Source organism: Gorilla gorilla, chromosome 3 (genome assembly GCF_029281585.2).
Source record: "Gorilla gorilla gorilla isolate KB3781 chromosome 3, NHGRI_mGorGor1-v2.1_pri, whole genome shotgun sequence".
Lineage (NCBI taxonomy): Eukaryota > Metazoa > Chordata > Mammalia > Primates > Hominidae > Gorilla > Gorilla gorilla.
Window position 1 is genome coordinate 93386357 of NC_073227.2, and position 13790 is coordinate 93400146.

Genomic DNA, 13790 nt, shown 5'->3' on the forward strand with positions numbered 1-13790 from the left:
AAAACAACAAATAAGCTTTATTTTGATAATACGAACCTGTGCAAGCTCATAGTATCCAGCAGAACAAGCTAAACAAAGGAGGCTCTCCCCTTCCTCTGTGTGTTCATTTACACTTCGCCCTTCAATGAGTAACTTTCGCACAGCATTTACATCTCCTTCTGAACAGGCTTCTGCCAAACTGCGGCTATTACGGAAAGAATATCACAATACCAGAATATAAGAATATTAAAAAACTGCACAGCATAAATATTGTTTTTGATTGTTTTGTTTTTTGTTGTTTAGAAACGGAGTCTTGCTCTGTCACCCAGGAGGGGGTACAGTGATGCAATCAGCTCACTGCAGCCTTAAACTCCTGGCCTCAAGCAATCCTCCTGCTTCAGACTCTCAAAGCACTAGGATTACAGATGTGAACAACCACACCCAGCCAGAGTATTGGATTTTTATGTCAAATCTTGACAGTTAATATGGTTTGGCTCTGTGTCCCCACCCAAATCTCATGTTTAATTGTAATCACCGGTGTTGGGGGAGGGACCTGGTGGGAGATGATTAGATCATGGGGGCGGATTTCCCCCTTGCTGTTCTCATGATAATGAGTGAGTTCTCATGATATCTGTTTGTTTAAAAGTGTGTAGCACTACCCACTTTGCTCTCTCTCTCTCTCTCCTGCTGCGCCATGGTAAGACATGCTTGCTTCCCCTCTCTCTCCTGCTGTGCCATGGTAAGACATGCTTGCTTCCCCTTTGCCTTCCACCATGATTGTAAGTTTTCTGAGACCTCCTCGCTATGCTTCCTGTACAGCCTGTGGAACTGTGAGTCAATTAAACCTCTTTTCTTCATAAATTATCCAGTCTCAGGTAGTTCTTTATAGCAGAGTGAGAACAGACTAATGCTAACATTAGTGCTCAACAAGGATGATTATTTCAATATGACTCATAACAAAAAGGCAAAAATGATTGAATTCATTGAGTTTTTTACAATCTACATATTAATGGCACTGAATTAAAATTATCAATATTCCAAAATGTTTTCAGTTATGCAACTGAAGGATAAAGTCTAATTTACTGGTAAGTGGAGAAAGAACATAAAATTTTAAAACATAAAAGTTTATAGAAATCACATACAAATAACAGGTCATAATTCTACTTCTTTGGTCAGTAGAAAATTTTTTATAAAATTTAATTAAAAAGTATAAAATGCGCAAAACTTCTACTAATTATAAAGATCTATGTGAGTCCTTCCACCAAGTAGAGGGAAATCAGACGGAAAAGATGGGAGAATGTAATATTAATAAATGAATAACTGATGAGCCTTTTTTGGTTTTGGTTTTGAAAGTATTTACTTATACAATCAAATTTGGGGGGAAGTTTCAAATCCAGGCAAAGAAAAAGCTGAACTCAAGCAAAATGAGAGTGGAAAAAGTGGAGTAACAAAAAATTAAACTGAGAGAAAAGTGTATGCCCCATAAACTTCCCAAAACAATTCCAATTGTAGACATTTCTAAAGATTCTCACTTTCGTATAAAATAATCCTAAAACTAAATCCAGGGCTATTAATATTCTTTTTATTTCAAATATAACTCAATTATTTTATTATCCTCTTAAAATATGGCCCTTTCATTTCAGATACTAAAGGCACCTACAGATAATCACTTTTCTATAGCCCTGTTATTACCATCACCCAGATTTAAGACCAACATCTTTGCCTCAGATATGGCAAAGCCTCCTAACCAGTCTCCTTGCCTTCACACTACTTGCTCTCCTTCAGGCTCTTTTCAACAAGGCAACGAGAGAGATCTTTTTTAAAGAAAAGTAGAACATGTCGGCCGGGCACAGTGGCTCACGCCTGTAATCCCAGCACTTTGGGAGGCCGAGGCGGGCGGATCACGAGGTCAGGAGATCGAGACCATCCTAGCTAACACGGTGAAACCCTGTCTCTACTAAAAATACAAAAAAAATTAGCCGGGCATGGCAGCGTGGCCTATAGTCCCAGCTACTCGGGAGGCTGAGGCAGGAGAATCACTTGAACCCAGGAGGTGGAGGTTGCAGTGAGCCGGGATCACACCACTGCACTCCAGCCTGGGTGACAGAGTGAGACTCCATCTCGAAAGAAAGAAAGGAAGGAAAGAAGGAAAGAAAGAAAGAAGGAGAAAGAAAGAAAGGAAGAAAAAGAAAGAAAGGGAGAAAAAGAAAGAAAAAGAAAGAAAGAAAGAAAGAGAGAGAGAGAGAAAGAGAGAGAGAGAAAGAAAGAAAGAAAAGTAGAACATGTCATTCCTCTACTCAGAACCCTCCACTGGCCTATAATCTCACTCACAGTAAAAGCTGAAATCCTTACAAGATCTGCCTAGTGGCAGGATACCATATTCCTCTTCCCTTTTACTTCTCTGGCTTTATCTCCTACCCTCTCACCCTTATTCCTTCCACTTTGGCCACATTGGTCTTCTTGCTGTTCATCAAATATGCTAAATAAGCTCCAACCTCCAAATATTTGCATTTGCTGTTCCTGTGCCAAGACAGCTCCTCTCTCAGACATGGCTCACTCCCTTCCCTATTTCAGGTCTTTCCTAGAAAGCCATCATTTTAAGTGAGGACTTCTCTGACCATGCTATTAAAAAATGTAATATGACCTCTGCTATGGTTTGCATATTTGTCCTCTCCAAAACTCATGTGAAATTTAACCCCAAATGTGGCAATACTGATAGGTAAGGCCTTTAAGAGGTGACTGAGTCATGGGGGCTTTGTCTTCATGAATCGGTTAATCCATTCATGAATTAATGGATTAATGGGTAAATGAATTATTACTTATCATGGAGTGAGACTGGGTAGGCTTTATAAAAGGAAGAGAAACCTGAACTAGCACACTTAGCCTACTTGCCATGTGATGGCCTGTGCTGCCTCAGGACTCTGCACAGAGTCCCTGCCAGCAAGAAGGCTCTCACCAGATGCAGCCCCTTGACCATGGACTTCTCAGCTTCCATAATTGTAAGAAATAAATTCCTTTTCTTGCCCAGTTTCAGGAATCCTGTTACACGCAACAGAAAATGAACCAAGATGACCTCCAACCCAAACACTGTCTTAGCACTTCCCTTTCAATTTTTCCCATAGTTATTATATTATTATGTGCCATACTATATATTTTATTTACATGTTAATTGTATTGTCCCCTTACCAAAAGTGAAAGTCTCAACCAGTACTAAATAAATTTGTCTTTTAAACATCTCTTCTGATTTCCCATTTCACAGGACACTGACAGTCCCTAGACTCAATGCTATCATTTTTAAGCATGTTTAGAACAAATCCTTCCCATAAGACATTTCCTGTATAAGAGCATACCTTTTCTCTCTTTCAAAGTAGTCTCTCTCTGTCTCTTTCACTTCTTTATGCATATACCCTAATCTACATTATCATTTGAATTTTTCATTCAATTTCCATGTGTGTATACCAGCTTTAAAACAACCTTACAGGATCTACTCTAGCAACAGCTGAACTTAAGAACTTGTGGGCGAAGGGCATATTAAGCCTGGCACATGGCACTGTCCTTAACTAATATAAAAATGTGGCACATAGTACTCACTGCACTTAAGTCCACCATCTTTCTCAAACTTTGTTGAATAAATATAATTCTCACAAATATGTTCTATTTTTTTTTGCTGTTAAATTCCAGTATTTTCAATGCAAAATCACCTGTGATTTTTTATTTTTCTATTCTATTTCCTGCTTGAACTGGTTTTAGTATACCCTTCAAGGTGTTTTAATTCTTTCTCTTGCCAATCTTAGTAGGCACCATATTAAAAAATATTTGGAGATTACCAATGATATTTTAGGCTAGTAAAACTGAACATTTACTATGGAATAGAAAACGAGGTTAACTAAAGAAGGGAGTCAACCTATGAGAAGAATGGTAAAGCAAGTTAATACAAACACAAAAATCTAGATGAATGAACACTAATAAAGAGCCAAGAGAAACAGCAAATTTATGACCTTGTTAATACTATCTAACCTCTCTTTTATGCTCTTAAAAATGTTGTATGAAAACACCATTAGACAACAAAGAATTCTTAAATGCTATAATTTACTCTCTAAACCCAAATAGAATATTCAGATGTTCTCAATTGTTTTAAGGCAATTGCTAAAATAAATAAAATGGCTTCATTTTATTAGAGGAGGCAAAAAGAAGCCACCAAGGGCTGAAAATGGTAACATGTATTAATGATTCTTTTCTAGTTGCTTCCTTGAAGTATCTATCCATTTTTTCTTATCACTTTTTTTTTTTTTTTTTTTTGAGATGGAGTTTCGCTCTTGTTGCCCAGGCTAAAGTGCAATGGCGCAATCTCGGCTCACTGCAACCTCTGCCTCCCAGGTTCAAGCGATTCTCCCGCCTCAGCCTCCGGAGTAGCGGGGATTGCAGGCATGTGCCACCACACCCGGCTAATTTTTGTGTTCTTAGTAGAGACAGGGTTTCTCCATGTTGCTCAGGCTGGTCTCGAACTCCTGACCTCAGGTGATCCGCCCGCCTCAGCCTCCAAAGTGCTGAGATTACAGGCGTGAGCCACCGTGCCTGGCTTCTTTTCAATATACATCCATAATTGTGCTTATATATGAGATGGTGTCATTTTTATTGGATAACATCATCAGAACAGCTTAAAATGCCATGTCACAAAACATTTACCGAGTCCTTACTAACTGTAAAGTGCTATCTATATACAAGGAATTATAGGATATAAAACAATAAAGTCCCTGGACTCACATTCAAGTTATAGGAACTAGATCTATAACTTCTTTTAAGACTTCAGAAAGCAAATAAATAAATAAAAAGCCTTACTCTTTAAAATGGTCAGAACTATGCAAATGAACTGTAAAATGGCCTAATTGTAAAACATTTACTTCTTTGTCACCAATACATTCTTAAAAAAAATCTAAACAAGCAAAAAGTCTTTTATAACATATTGACTAGGCCATCAGCCTTGCAGTCGGAAAGACACTGGTGCTCTGCCACTTATTATCTACTTGATCTTGATTAAGTTACTCACCTCTCTTTAACTTTTCATCTGTAAAATGGGAGTAAAAACAAAATCTATACCTTATAAAGTTTTTGTGAATCTAAATAAGATATCACATGTTAAGTGGTTAGCACAGTGCCAGCCAGGCACAAAATAAATGCTCAGTAAATGTTAGCTATTTGTTATTATTTTTAAGAAAATGATTTCATACTGATGGCAGCAAAAATGTACTTACTTGTCCGACTGCCCTGCATTTGCTGTGCTTTCAGCTCTCATACGGGTAAGTGCAGCAGCAGCTTCATCCAACGCACAACTAACAGACGATGTCAACCTCCGAAGTACTTCAGGATCTGCAAAGGCTTTACCATCAGCCGTGGACAATTTTCCTATTCCTATTATATTATTTTCACACCAATATGGACACACCCAAAAGAAGAAACAAAGCAAAATTCAAGTTACTTAAAGCTATACTGTGTATGTTAACAAATAACCTCCAAATGGTAGAGTAGACATATATATTGGCTGCCCAGCATCTTTTGAGAAATCACTCTTCTCCAGTTTTCTAATAATCTTATTCATTCCATGTGGTTCATAGGTACTTGATCCTGTGACCCTCTGGTGCCAGAAACGGGTCTTTGGCCTATGATGGGACAATTAGACTCTGTCATATCTCTGAAAGAACGTATATTCAAAGGTTGCTAAATTGGTAAGATGTGAGTCATAAGCTATTTAGCCACTTTTGTCACCACATACAGAAAAAGACTGCCCAAAATAAAGTCAACATACAGGAGAACAGAGACACAGAAAGAGAAGGGGACAGAGTCCTGATAAAATTATTTTTGACTCATTGACGCCAGTAGTGCCAGAAGCTAGCACCATCTCTATGATTTGGGAAATGTCTACATTTTATTTTTTTTAATTTATATATATTTTTTTCGAGACAGGGTCTTATTCTGTCACCCAAGCTGGAGTACAGTGGCATGATCATAGCTCACTGCAGTCTTGAACTCTTGGGCTCAAGTGATCCGCCCAACTCAGCCTCCCAGTAGCTGGAATTATAGGCTCACACCACCACACTAGGCTGATTTTTTTTTTTTTTTTTTTTTTTTTTTTTAGACAGGGTCTTGCTCTGTTACCCAGGCTGGGTGCATGCCACGATTACAGTTTACTGCAGCCTCAGCGTCCTGGGTTCAAAATCTTCCTGCCTCAGGCTCCCAAGTAGCTGGGACTACAGGTGTGCACTACCATGCTTGGCTAATTATTTTACTTTTTGGAGGAATCGGGGTCCCACTACATTGCCCAGGCTGGTCTCGAACTCCTGGGCATAAGGAATCCTCCGGCCTCAGCAAGCCAAAGTACTGGAATTATAGGTGTGAGCCACTGCAGCAGGACACCCAGCTAATTTTTAAACTTTCTTGTAGAGGTAGGGTCTCATTTATGTTATGTAGGGTAGTTTAGATCTCCTAGTCTCAAGTGATCCTCCCACTTCAGCCTCCCAAAGTGCTCCCAATTACAGGTGTAAACTACTTCATCGGGCCAATGTCTATTTTTGCTTAAGAATGTTTACTGGGCTATCACCTGTGAACAAAATATGGCCTAAAAAGGCATTCTAGACTATATATAAAAGATAAGCTATAAATGAGTTATGTCTACAACTTATCACATATACTTAAAATCATGTGAAAGTACTAATCTGAAAACCATTCAGAACTGCAAAATTAAAAAAAAAATTCAAAAGCAGAGATGGTTAGTAACCATCTATATGAAACCTAACTGTTGCTCTTTCAGATATCCCTATAAAGCATGCAGCATTCTTACCCCTAACCTTTATTATTTTAATTCAGTGGTGCTTAATCCAAGCTGCCCATCAGCATCACTTGTGGTGCTTCTTTTTTTGTTTTGTTTTGTTTTGTTTTTTTTTAAGATAGGATCTCACCCGGTTGCCCAAGCTGAAGTACAGTGGCATGATCATGGTTCACTGCAGCCTCGACCTCCCGGGCTCAAGTGATCCCCCACTTTGGCCTCTTAAGCACCTGTGACCACAGGCGCACGTCACCATGCCTGGCTAATTGCTTTTTTTTTTTTGGTAGAGACAGGGTCTCACTATGTTGCCCAAGCTGGTCTTGAACTCCTAGTTTAAGTGATCCACATGCCTCGGCCTCCCAAAGGGCTAGGTTTACACGTGTGATCCAGCCCCCTGTAGTGGTTTTCAAATATATAGATGCTGAGCTTTTCTACATCTGGGGATCCAATTCAGTAAGTAGAAAGCAGGGCCTGGCACCTACATATTTTAAAGGCTCTAAGGCAATTCTGATAAACAGCTAGGATTAAAAACCTTTACCTCTAATGTTATGATGGATATTACAGAACCCTGCTATCCAACATGTGGTCCACTGAATAGAAGCACTGCTATCGCTTGGGAGCTTGTCAGAAATGCAGAATCTCAGGCCCTACGATGTACTGATCCAAAACCTGCATTTTAAAAAAGATCCCCATATGATTCCAATGCACATTAAAGAAAGGCTATTATCGGTTTTACAACAAACTAGTTAACTAAGAAACAAAAAGGACCACTCACTTGGTAATAAACATATCTGCACAGATAAGTATGTAACAGTGAAAGGTGTTCAATAATATCACATAAGTTTCATGTTTAAAGTTTTGAAAGTGTATACTTTTACAGTGCACTTTATAATAAAATAGGCAGCCTAGATTAAGCACCGAGTTAGAATAAAAAGGTTAGGGGTAAGCATGCTTTAGAGCGATATCTGCAAAAGCAACAATTAGGTTTCATACAGGTGGTTATTAACCATCTCTGCCTTTAAAATATTTTTTTCTGTTGCCGTCCTGAATGATTTTTAGATTAGTACTTTTAGATATATTTTTATGCTTTTATTTAATAAAAAAACTAACATAGCAAATGTTATATCTCACAAAACCAAAAATAAATCTGCCAAGAAGCTTTATGATTATAGCCATAAAAAAATGTTCATAGTAGTCAAATTTCATATCTGCTACAGTTAAGATGTATAAAGAATAAAAACTGTCTTGGTCTGATAAGACTGATACCTACTGCATAATTTATGTCACTAATATTAAAAGTCATACTATATTCTGAATCTACTACAATATTTAATAGATTATCTTTTGGTTAAATATATGAAGGCACTATTGAGATCAACATCACAGAAGAATTTCCACATGAAAAAAATTAGCTCCAATTTTTCAGCCATCTGAGATCACTATATAACAAATATTTGTCAGTGATAGCAACAGCAACTAGGCAAGAGGACAGATCTGGCTCAGTAAAAACTAACCACTGTTTTAAAAAGAAAAAAAAAAATCTCACTTTAAATCTTTATGAACTTCTTGTATCTTCATAAGTAAAGATAACTATTTTAATAAATGTAACTAGGAAGAAACCAAAGACATAGATGGTAACCTTTCAAATTAATTAACAGTAATCAAAAATTAATTTATTCTAGCTACCCTGAATTATGGTGATTCTTTTTTTTCTGGTCTTATCCAGCTATTGAATGTTAAAGTGAAGATCGAAAAACAGAAAAGAGCTGGGTGTGGTGGCTTACGCCTGTAATCCTACTACTTGGCGGGTGGATTTCCTGAGCTCAGGAGTTGGAGATCAGCCTGGGCAACATGGCGAAACCCCGTCTCTACTAAAAATACACAAAATTAGCTGGACATGGTGGCATGCGCCTATAGTCCCAGCTACTTGGGAGGCTGAGGCAGGAGAATCGCTTGAACCCGGGAGGTGAAGGTTGCAGTGAGCCAAGATTGTGCCACTGCACTCCAGCCTGGGCGACAAAATGAGACTCTCTCCAAAGGAAAAAAAAAAAAAAAAGAACAAAATGACCAGATTATTATTTCCAAATTCTCTCATTTAATCAATTGAACAACAAAACCATAGAAATTCAGATAGAGGGCACATTAAAATATTATTTATATTATTATTTTATAATAAAATTATTAATATTACTAACACTATTAAACTTATTAAATATTATCTGATTTTAAGATAATTGAATGCGTAATTATGTTCCTCTCAGAACTTACTCAGAGGGCTAAAATGCAAGAGAAATTCCATCTACGGTAAAACTAGGAAAAATCTGTATATAAGCTAAATATATAAGCTAAAATGTATAAAGACAAAGTAAACCAGAGATCTAACTAACTTATAGAACAGAATAAACTGAAACACCACTATCAAAAGAGAAACAGACCATTAGCCCAACAGGAGTCAGGTATGAGATGTACCAGATACAGGGGTGAGGCTTTGGTTAGAAAAAAGGGAGACAAGCTGAACACTTGTGAGGAGTAATCAGACACAAGTTTTCATTGCCAAACTAAACAGCCAGGTGATTATTCTCTAAAGAAACCAAACTAGAAAGGCCCTGGACTAGGAGACATCAGGTATACAGGAGGATGACATGAAGTACTACATAAAAGCATTAAGTGAAAGTTTACATGGTAAGTAGTGAAATCCTCAGCCCCATTCCCACTGTCAGCTCCCACTGTCGGAATTACGGTAGCTGGGTTAATTATTCAGAAGACAAACACTGGCAGGTGTGTGTCTAATAAAATGATCCCAAGGTTACCCGTCCCTGATGTACACATCCTACAACCTTGGGACTGTGAATTTGACAGATTTTACTCCCAAAATTAAGTTACGTTATATAGCATTGTTGACCTAAAGACAGCGAGGTTATCCTGGTGGGCCTGACCCAATCAAATGAGCTTGTGAAAGGCAGAGATTTCTTTGGCTGGTTGGAGATAAGGAAGTCAGAGATTAAAAGCACAAGAAGGATTCTACTTAACACTGCTGACTTAAAGACGGAGGGTGCCACATGTCAAAGAATGTGGGCAACCTTATGGAGATGACAGCCCATAAAAAAATCAGGATCTTGGTTCTACAATTGCAACGAACTAAATTCTGCTACCAATAACAACAAATTTGGAAGTAAATGTTCACCCACAGCCTACAGATAAGGAACATAGGATAGCTGATATCAGCCTTGAGACCATAAGCAAGAGAATCCAGCCACACTGTCCCCAGATGTCTGGCTCACAGAAATTTAAGAGATAATAAGTGGGCGTTGTTTCACACCACTATATTTATAGTAAATTGTTATGCTGCAACAGAAAACTAATCCATGCTGTATAGTGAAATGAACCAACAAAACATGCATCCAGACTTTCCAATTTAGCTTTTTATGGCATTGCTATAGACTAAAAAACAGAACCCAAGGATCACCAGACATCTGAAGAAAATCTTAAATATGAAAAGCCAACCAAAGTATTGAAAATGAGACTGAAATTTTATAATGCCAAAATTATAAAGCTTTGGGGAAAGAGAATAGGGACAAGTGGTACAGAGACAGGGTAAGTCATAAATAAGTTTGGCAACACCAGAAGTTTAGTAACTTTAAAGGTCTGAGAGTGGTTTTTTAAACTGGAACTCTATACCTAGCTAAGCTATCAAGTATGAGGATAGTAAGAAAGGCATTTTCAGACAGTCTAAAAAATTTTACCTGTCAAGCATCCTTTCTCAAGAAACATATTGGATACCTAAACCTTGTTCAATCTCAACATCACAAAAAGAGAAGCAAACAGACAGTGCCTATGTGATACATAAGGAAATACACAGCATTATGAATGACTATTCTTGCCAAAATCAGAATAAATCTGAATCTGATCAAGTATCTGGATCTAAAATAGGAAATACAACACACAGAAGCACAACTGGCAAAATCCATAAAGTGAGAGAAATGACTATTTCTTCAACAAATAAATAGAAAAAAAAAGAGGAACTGTTATGATTAAACTTAAAACAATTTTTTTTAATTTTTAATTTCATGGGTACATAGTATGTGTATATATTTAAGAAAAATAATTAACATTAAAACTATGTAAACCTTGTTTGGATCCTGATTTAAACCAACTGTAAAAAGACAGAAAATAATTGAAGAAATCTCAACATTGACAGGATACTGGCAATATTAAGGAATTACTTTTTTTTTCCTTTAAATCTGAAATAGTATTATGGCTATATTTCTTTTTAAACACTCTTAATTTACAGATACATACTAAAATATTTATATATATGAAATGGTATGGTGCTTAGATTTGCTTTAAATTAACATAGGTGGCAATGTCAGCAAGGTGCTAATAGGCAGATATGAAAAAAGACTGCCTGTACAGTGAAGGCTGCTGAAGCTGGATGGATAAACATACACAGGTTTCATTACGCTATTCTCTTAGATTTGTATGTGAAAATTTCCATTTAAAAAGGGAAGGAAATAAAGGAGTGAGGGAGAGGAAAAGTGAAAGAGAGGTGGAGAAAGAAAGGAAGGGAAGTAGGGGAAGGCTAGCTTGTTAGCTACCATAAAGAAAATATAAAAAATAGAAATAATTACACAACTTAGAAAAATGAAGCAACTATTTGCATCGTATGAAAAGGTACCTTATCTCCAAAAATCAGCTTTTATGTAAAATCTACTTCCGTGTAACATCTTTGAATCTTGTTGTGCCTCTTGGAGCCACAGAAAACAAATCTATATGACAGTCTCTTAAGCATTTGAAGAACACTTTATTCAACCTGAGTCTTCTCGTCTTCAGGAGAAACATTCCCTGCTCCTCTGAGGTATATTTTTAAATAATTTCATAATCTGCATTTCTCTCTCATAAACTTCTAGAGCAATGTCAAATGGCCGGAAAATGCTAAATTAGGTCTCTACTCTTCTGTACAAAGAGTTTTCTTTACTCCAAGACAGGACCGTGCACATGCCCTGATTATGTTTCCAAGTCTATTTGGTTAAGATCCTTTTAATAATCCATTCTAGAATTTTACCTTGGATGGAAATCAAGTTTAACCATGAATCCTTCAAATATTTAAATACCGGTTGGGCACAGTGGCTCAAGTCTGTAATCCCAGCACTTTGGGAGGCTGAGGCGGGTGGATCACGAGGTCAGGAGATCGACACCATCCTGGCTAACGCAGCGAAACCCCGTCTGCACTAAAAGTACAAAAAATTAGCCAGGCATGGTGGCAGACGCCTGTAGTCCCAGCTACAGCAGGAGGCTGAAGCAGGAGAATGCCATGAACCTGGGAGGCGGAGCTTGCAGTGAGCCAAGATCGCACCACTGCACTCCAGCCTGGGGGACAGAGTGAGACTCCGTCTCAAAAAAAAAAAAAAAAAATTTACTGTATTACAAGATGTTTACTGAAAGCATTATTGAACAGTATTAGGTCAGTTTTATGCTATAATAAAGTAGCAGTTTACATGCATTGCATGTATAATAGGTAGTGCACTGGGGTTCTTAAACCATGAACAATTAGTGTTCATAGTGTATTTATGTCTACTTTACAAAACCTAAGAAAACATCATGTCTTTAAAATGATTATAGAGATTTCATTATCACTGCCTTATATTTAAGATATGATATATAGTGCTAAATATTTGATTGTGTGTATATATATATATACACTCCTCAATTAAAACATTGTTCCTATGGGGATAATATAATGATCCACTTCACAAAAATACCACGATGATTCACATGAGGTTTCAGCCTACAGTCTCTAACAAACAAGTGGGGAAAATTATATATTGTCAATTCTCATTATTCAGTTATTCACAGTAGTTATGTTAAGTCGCTAGAAACACGGAATTAGCAAATACTACACTCAACCACTGCTCCTGGGAGAAATACAGCATCAGCCAGCCCCTGGCCACAGCATTGTCATTAATGCACATAACCCTGTTTTATGTGTGTTTCTGTTTAAATGTACCTTTTTTGTGTGTGTCCTTCCAACTTTTATTTTAGGTACAGCGGGTATACATGCAAGTTGGTTATGTGGGTAAATTGCATGTTGTGGGGGTTCAGGGTACAGATTATTTCATCACCGAGGTAATGAGCATAGTATCTGATAAGTAACTTTTCAATCCTCACCTTCCTCCCATTCTCAAGTAGGCCCTGGTGCCTATTGTTCCCTTCTTAGTGTCCATGTGTACTCAATGTTCAGCTCCCACTTATAAGTAATAACGTGGCATTTGTTTTTTTGTTCCTGCGTTAATTCACTTAGGATAATGGGCTCCAGCTGCATCCATGTTGCTGCAAAGGACATGATTTTATTCTTTTTTATGGCTGCATGGTATTCCATAATGTAAAATATAACTTATTTAATATATGTTGTTGATTCATTAACATTGAACTCATAGCCAATAGCAGTAAAACTCATGCCTGAACCTAAAACATGTTTTTCCCAAAAGGCACATCACAGCATTCTCATACTTAGGAACACTAGACAGCACTATGCTTGGGCGCCATTTTAAACAGTGAGTGGGAAGGACTGTACATCATGGTTTGAGTGCCAGCTAAGACACAGTACAACAGAATATCAGACAGATTTCTAAGGTTTTTGACCTCAGTCCCCGGCTCCCAGATGGCATCTCTAGACCAACTCAGGGCCTAGGGGAACTAGCCACCCTGAAGGGAAAAAAAAAAGTCTGGCTGGCTTCGCCACTGAGATAGATGGAGTAAGATGGCTGAATAGGGGGCTCTAGTGATCTCCCCACCCCTCCCCAAGTTTGGCAACTATCTACACAAAGTGAGCAACTTCATAAGAACCCAAAATCAGGTGAGCACACACAGTGCCTGGTTTTGACTTCGCATTGCTGAAATAGGCATTAAAGAGGGTAGAAAAGACAGTTTTGAATTGCCAATGACACCCCTCCCTAATCCCCTAGCAGCTCCCCACATGGTGCAAAGAACTGTG

The 13790-nt window shown here is 37.8% G+C and overlaps 1 protein-coding gene across 6 annotated transcripts in view; it reads right to left on the bottom strand.

Moving 5' to 3' along the window:
• ANKRD17 (ankyrin repeat domain 17) overlaps nucleotides 1-13790 on the bottom strand; it is a 187773-nt gene that overhangs the window by 80916 nt on the left and 93067 nt on the right. For 5 of the 6 annotated variants that reach the window (XM_031009951.3, XM_031009950.3, XM_055385086.2 and 2 more), the window contains exons 3-4: nucleotides 5232-5388; nucleotides 37-184 (exon numbers count right to left, since the gene is read on the bottom strand). In XM_031009951.3, coding sequence (XP_030865811.1) covers nucleotides 37-184; nucleotides 5232-5388 — 305 coding nt within the window. Of the gene's footprint in view, nucleotides 1-36; nucleotides 185-5231; nucleotides 5389-7337; nucleotides 7477-13790 lie in introns of those variants that run through there. The other variant, XM_063705311.1, reaches the window with a different exon arrangement.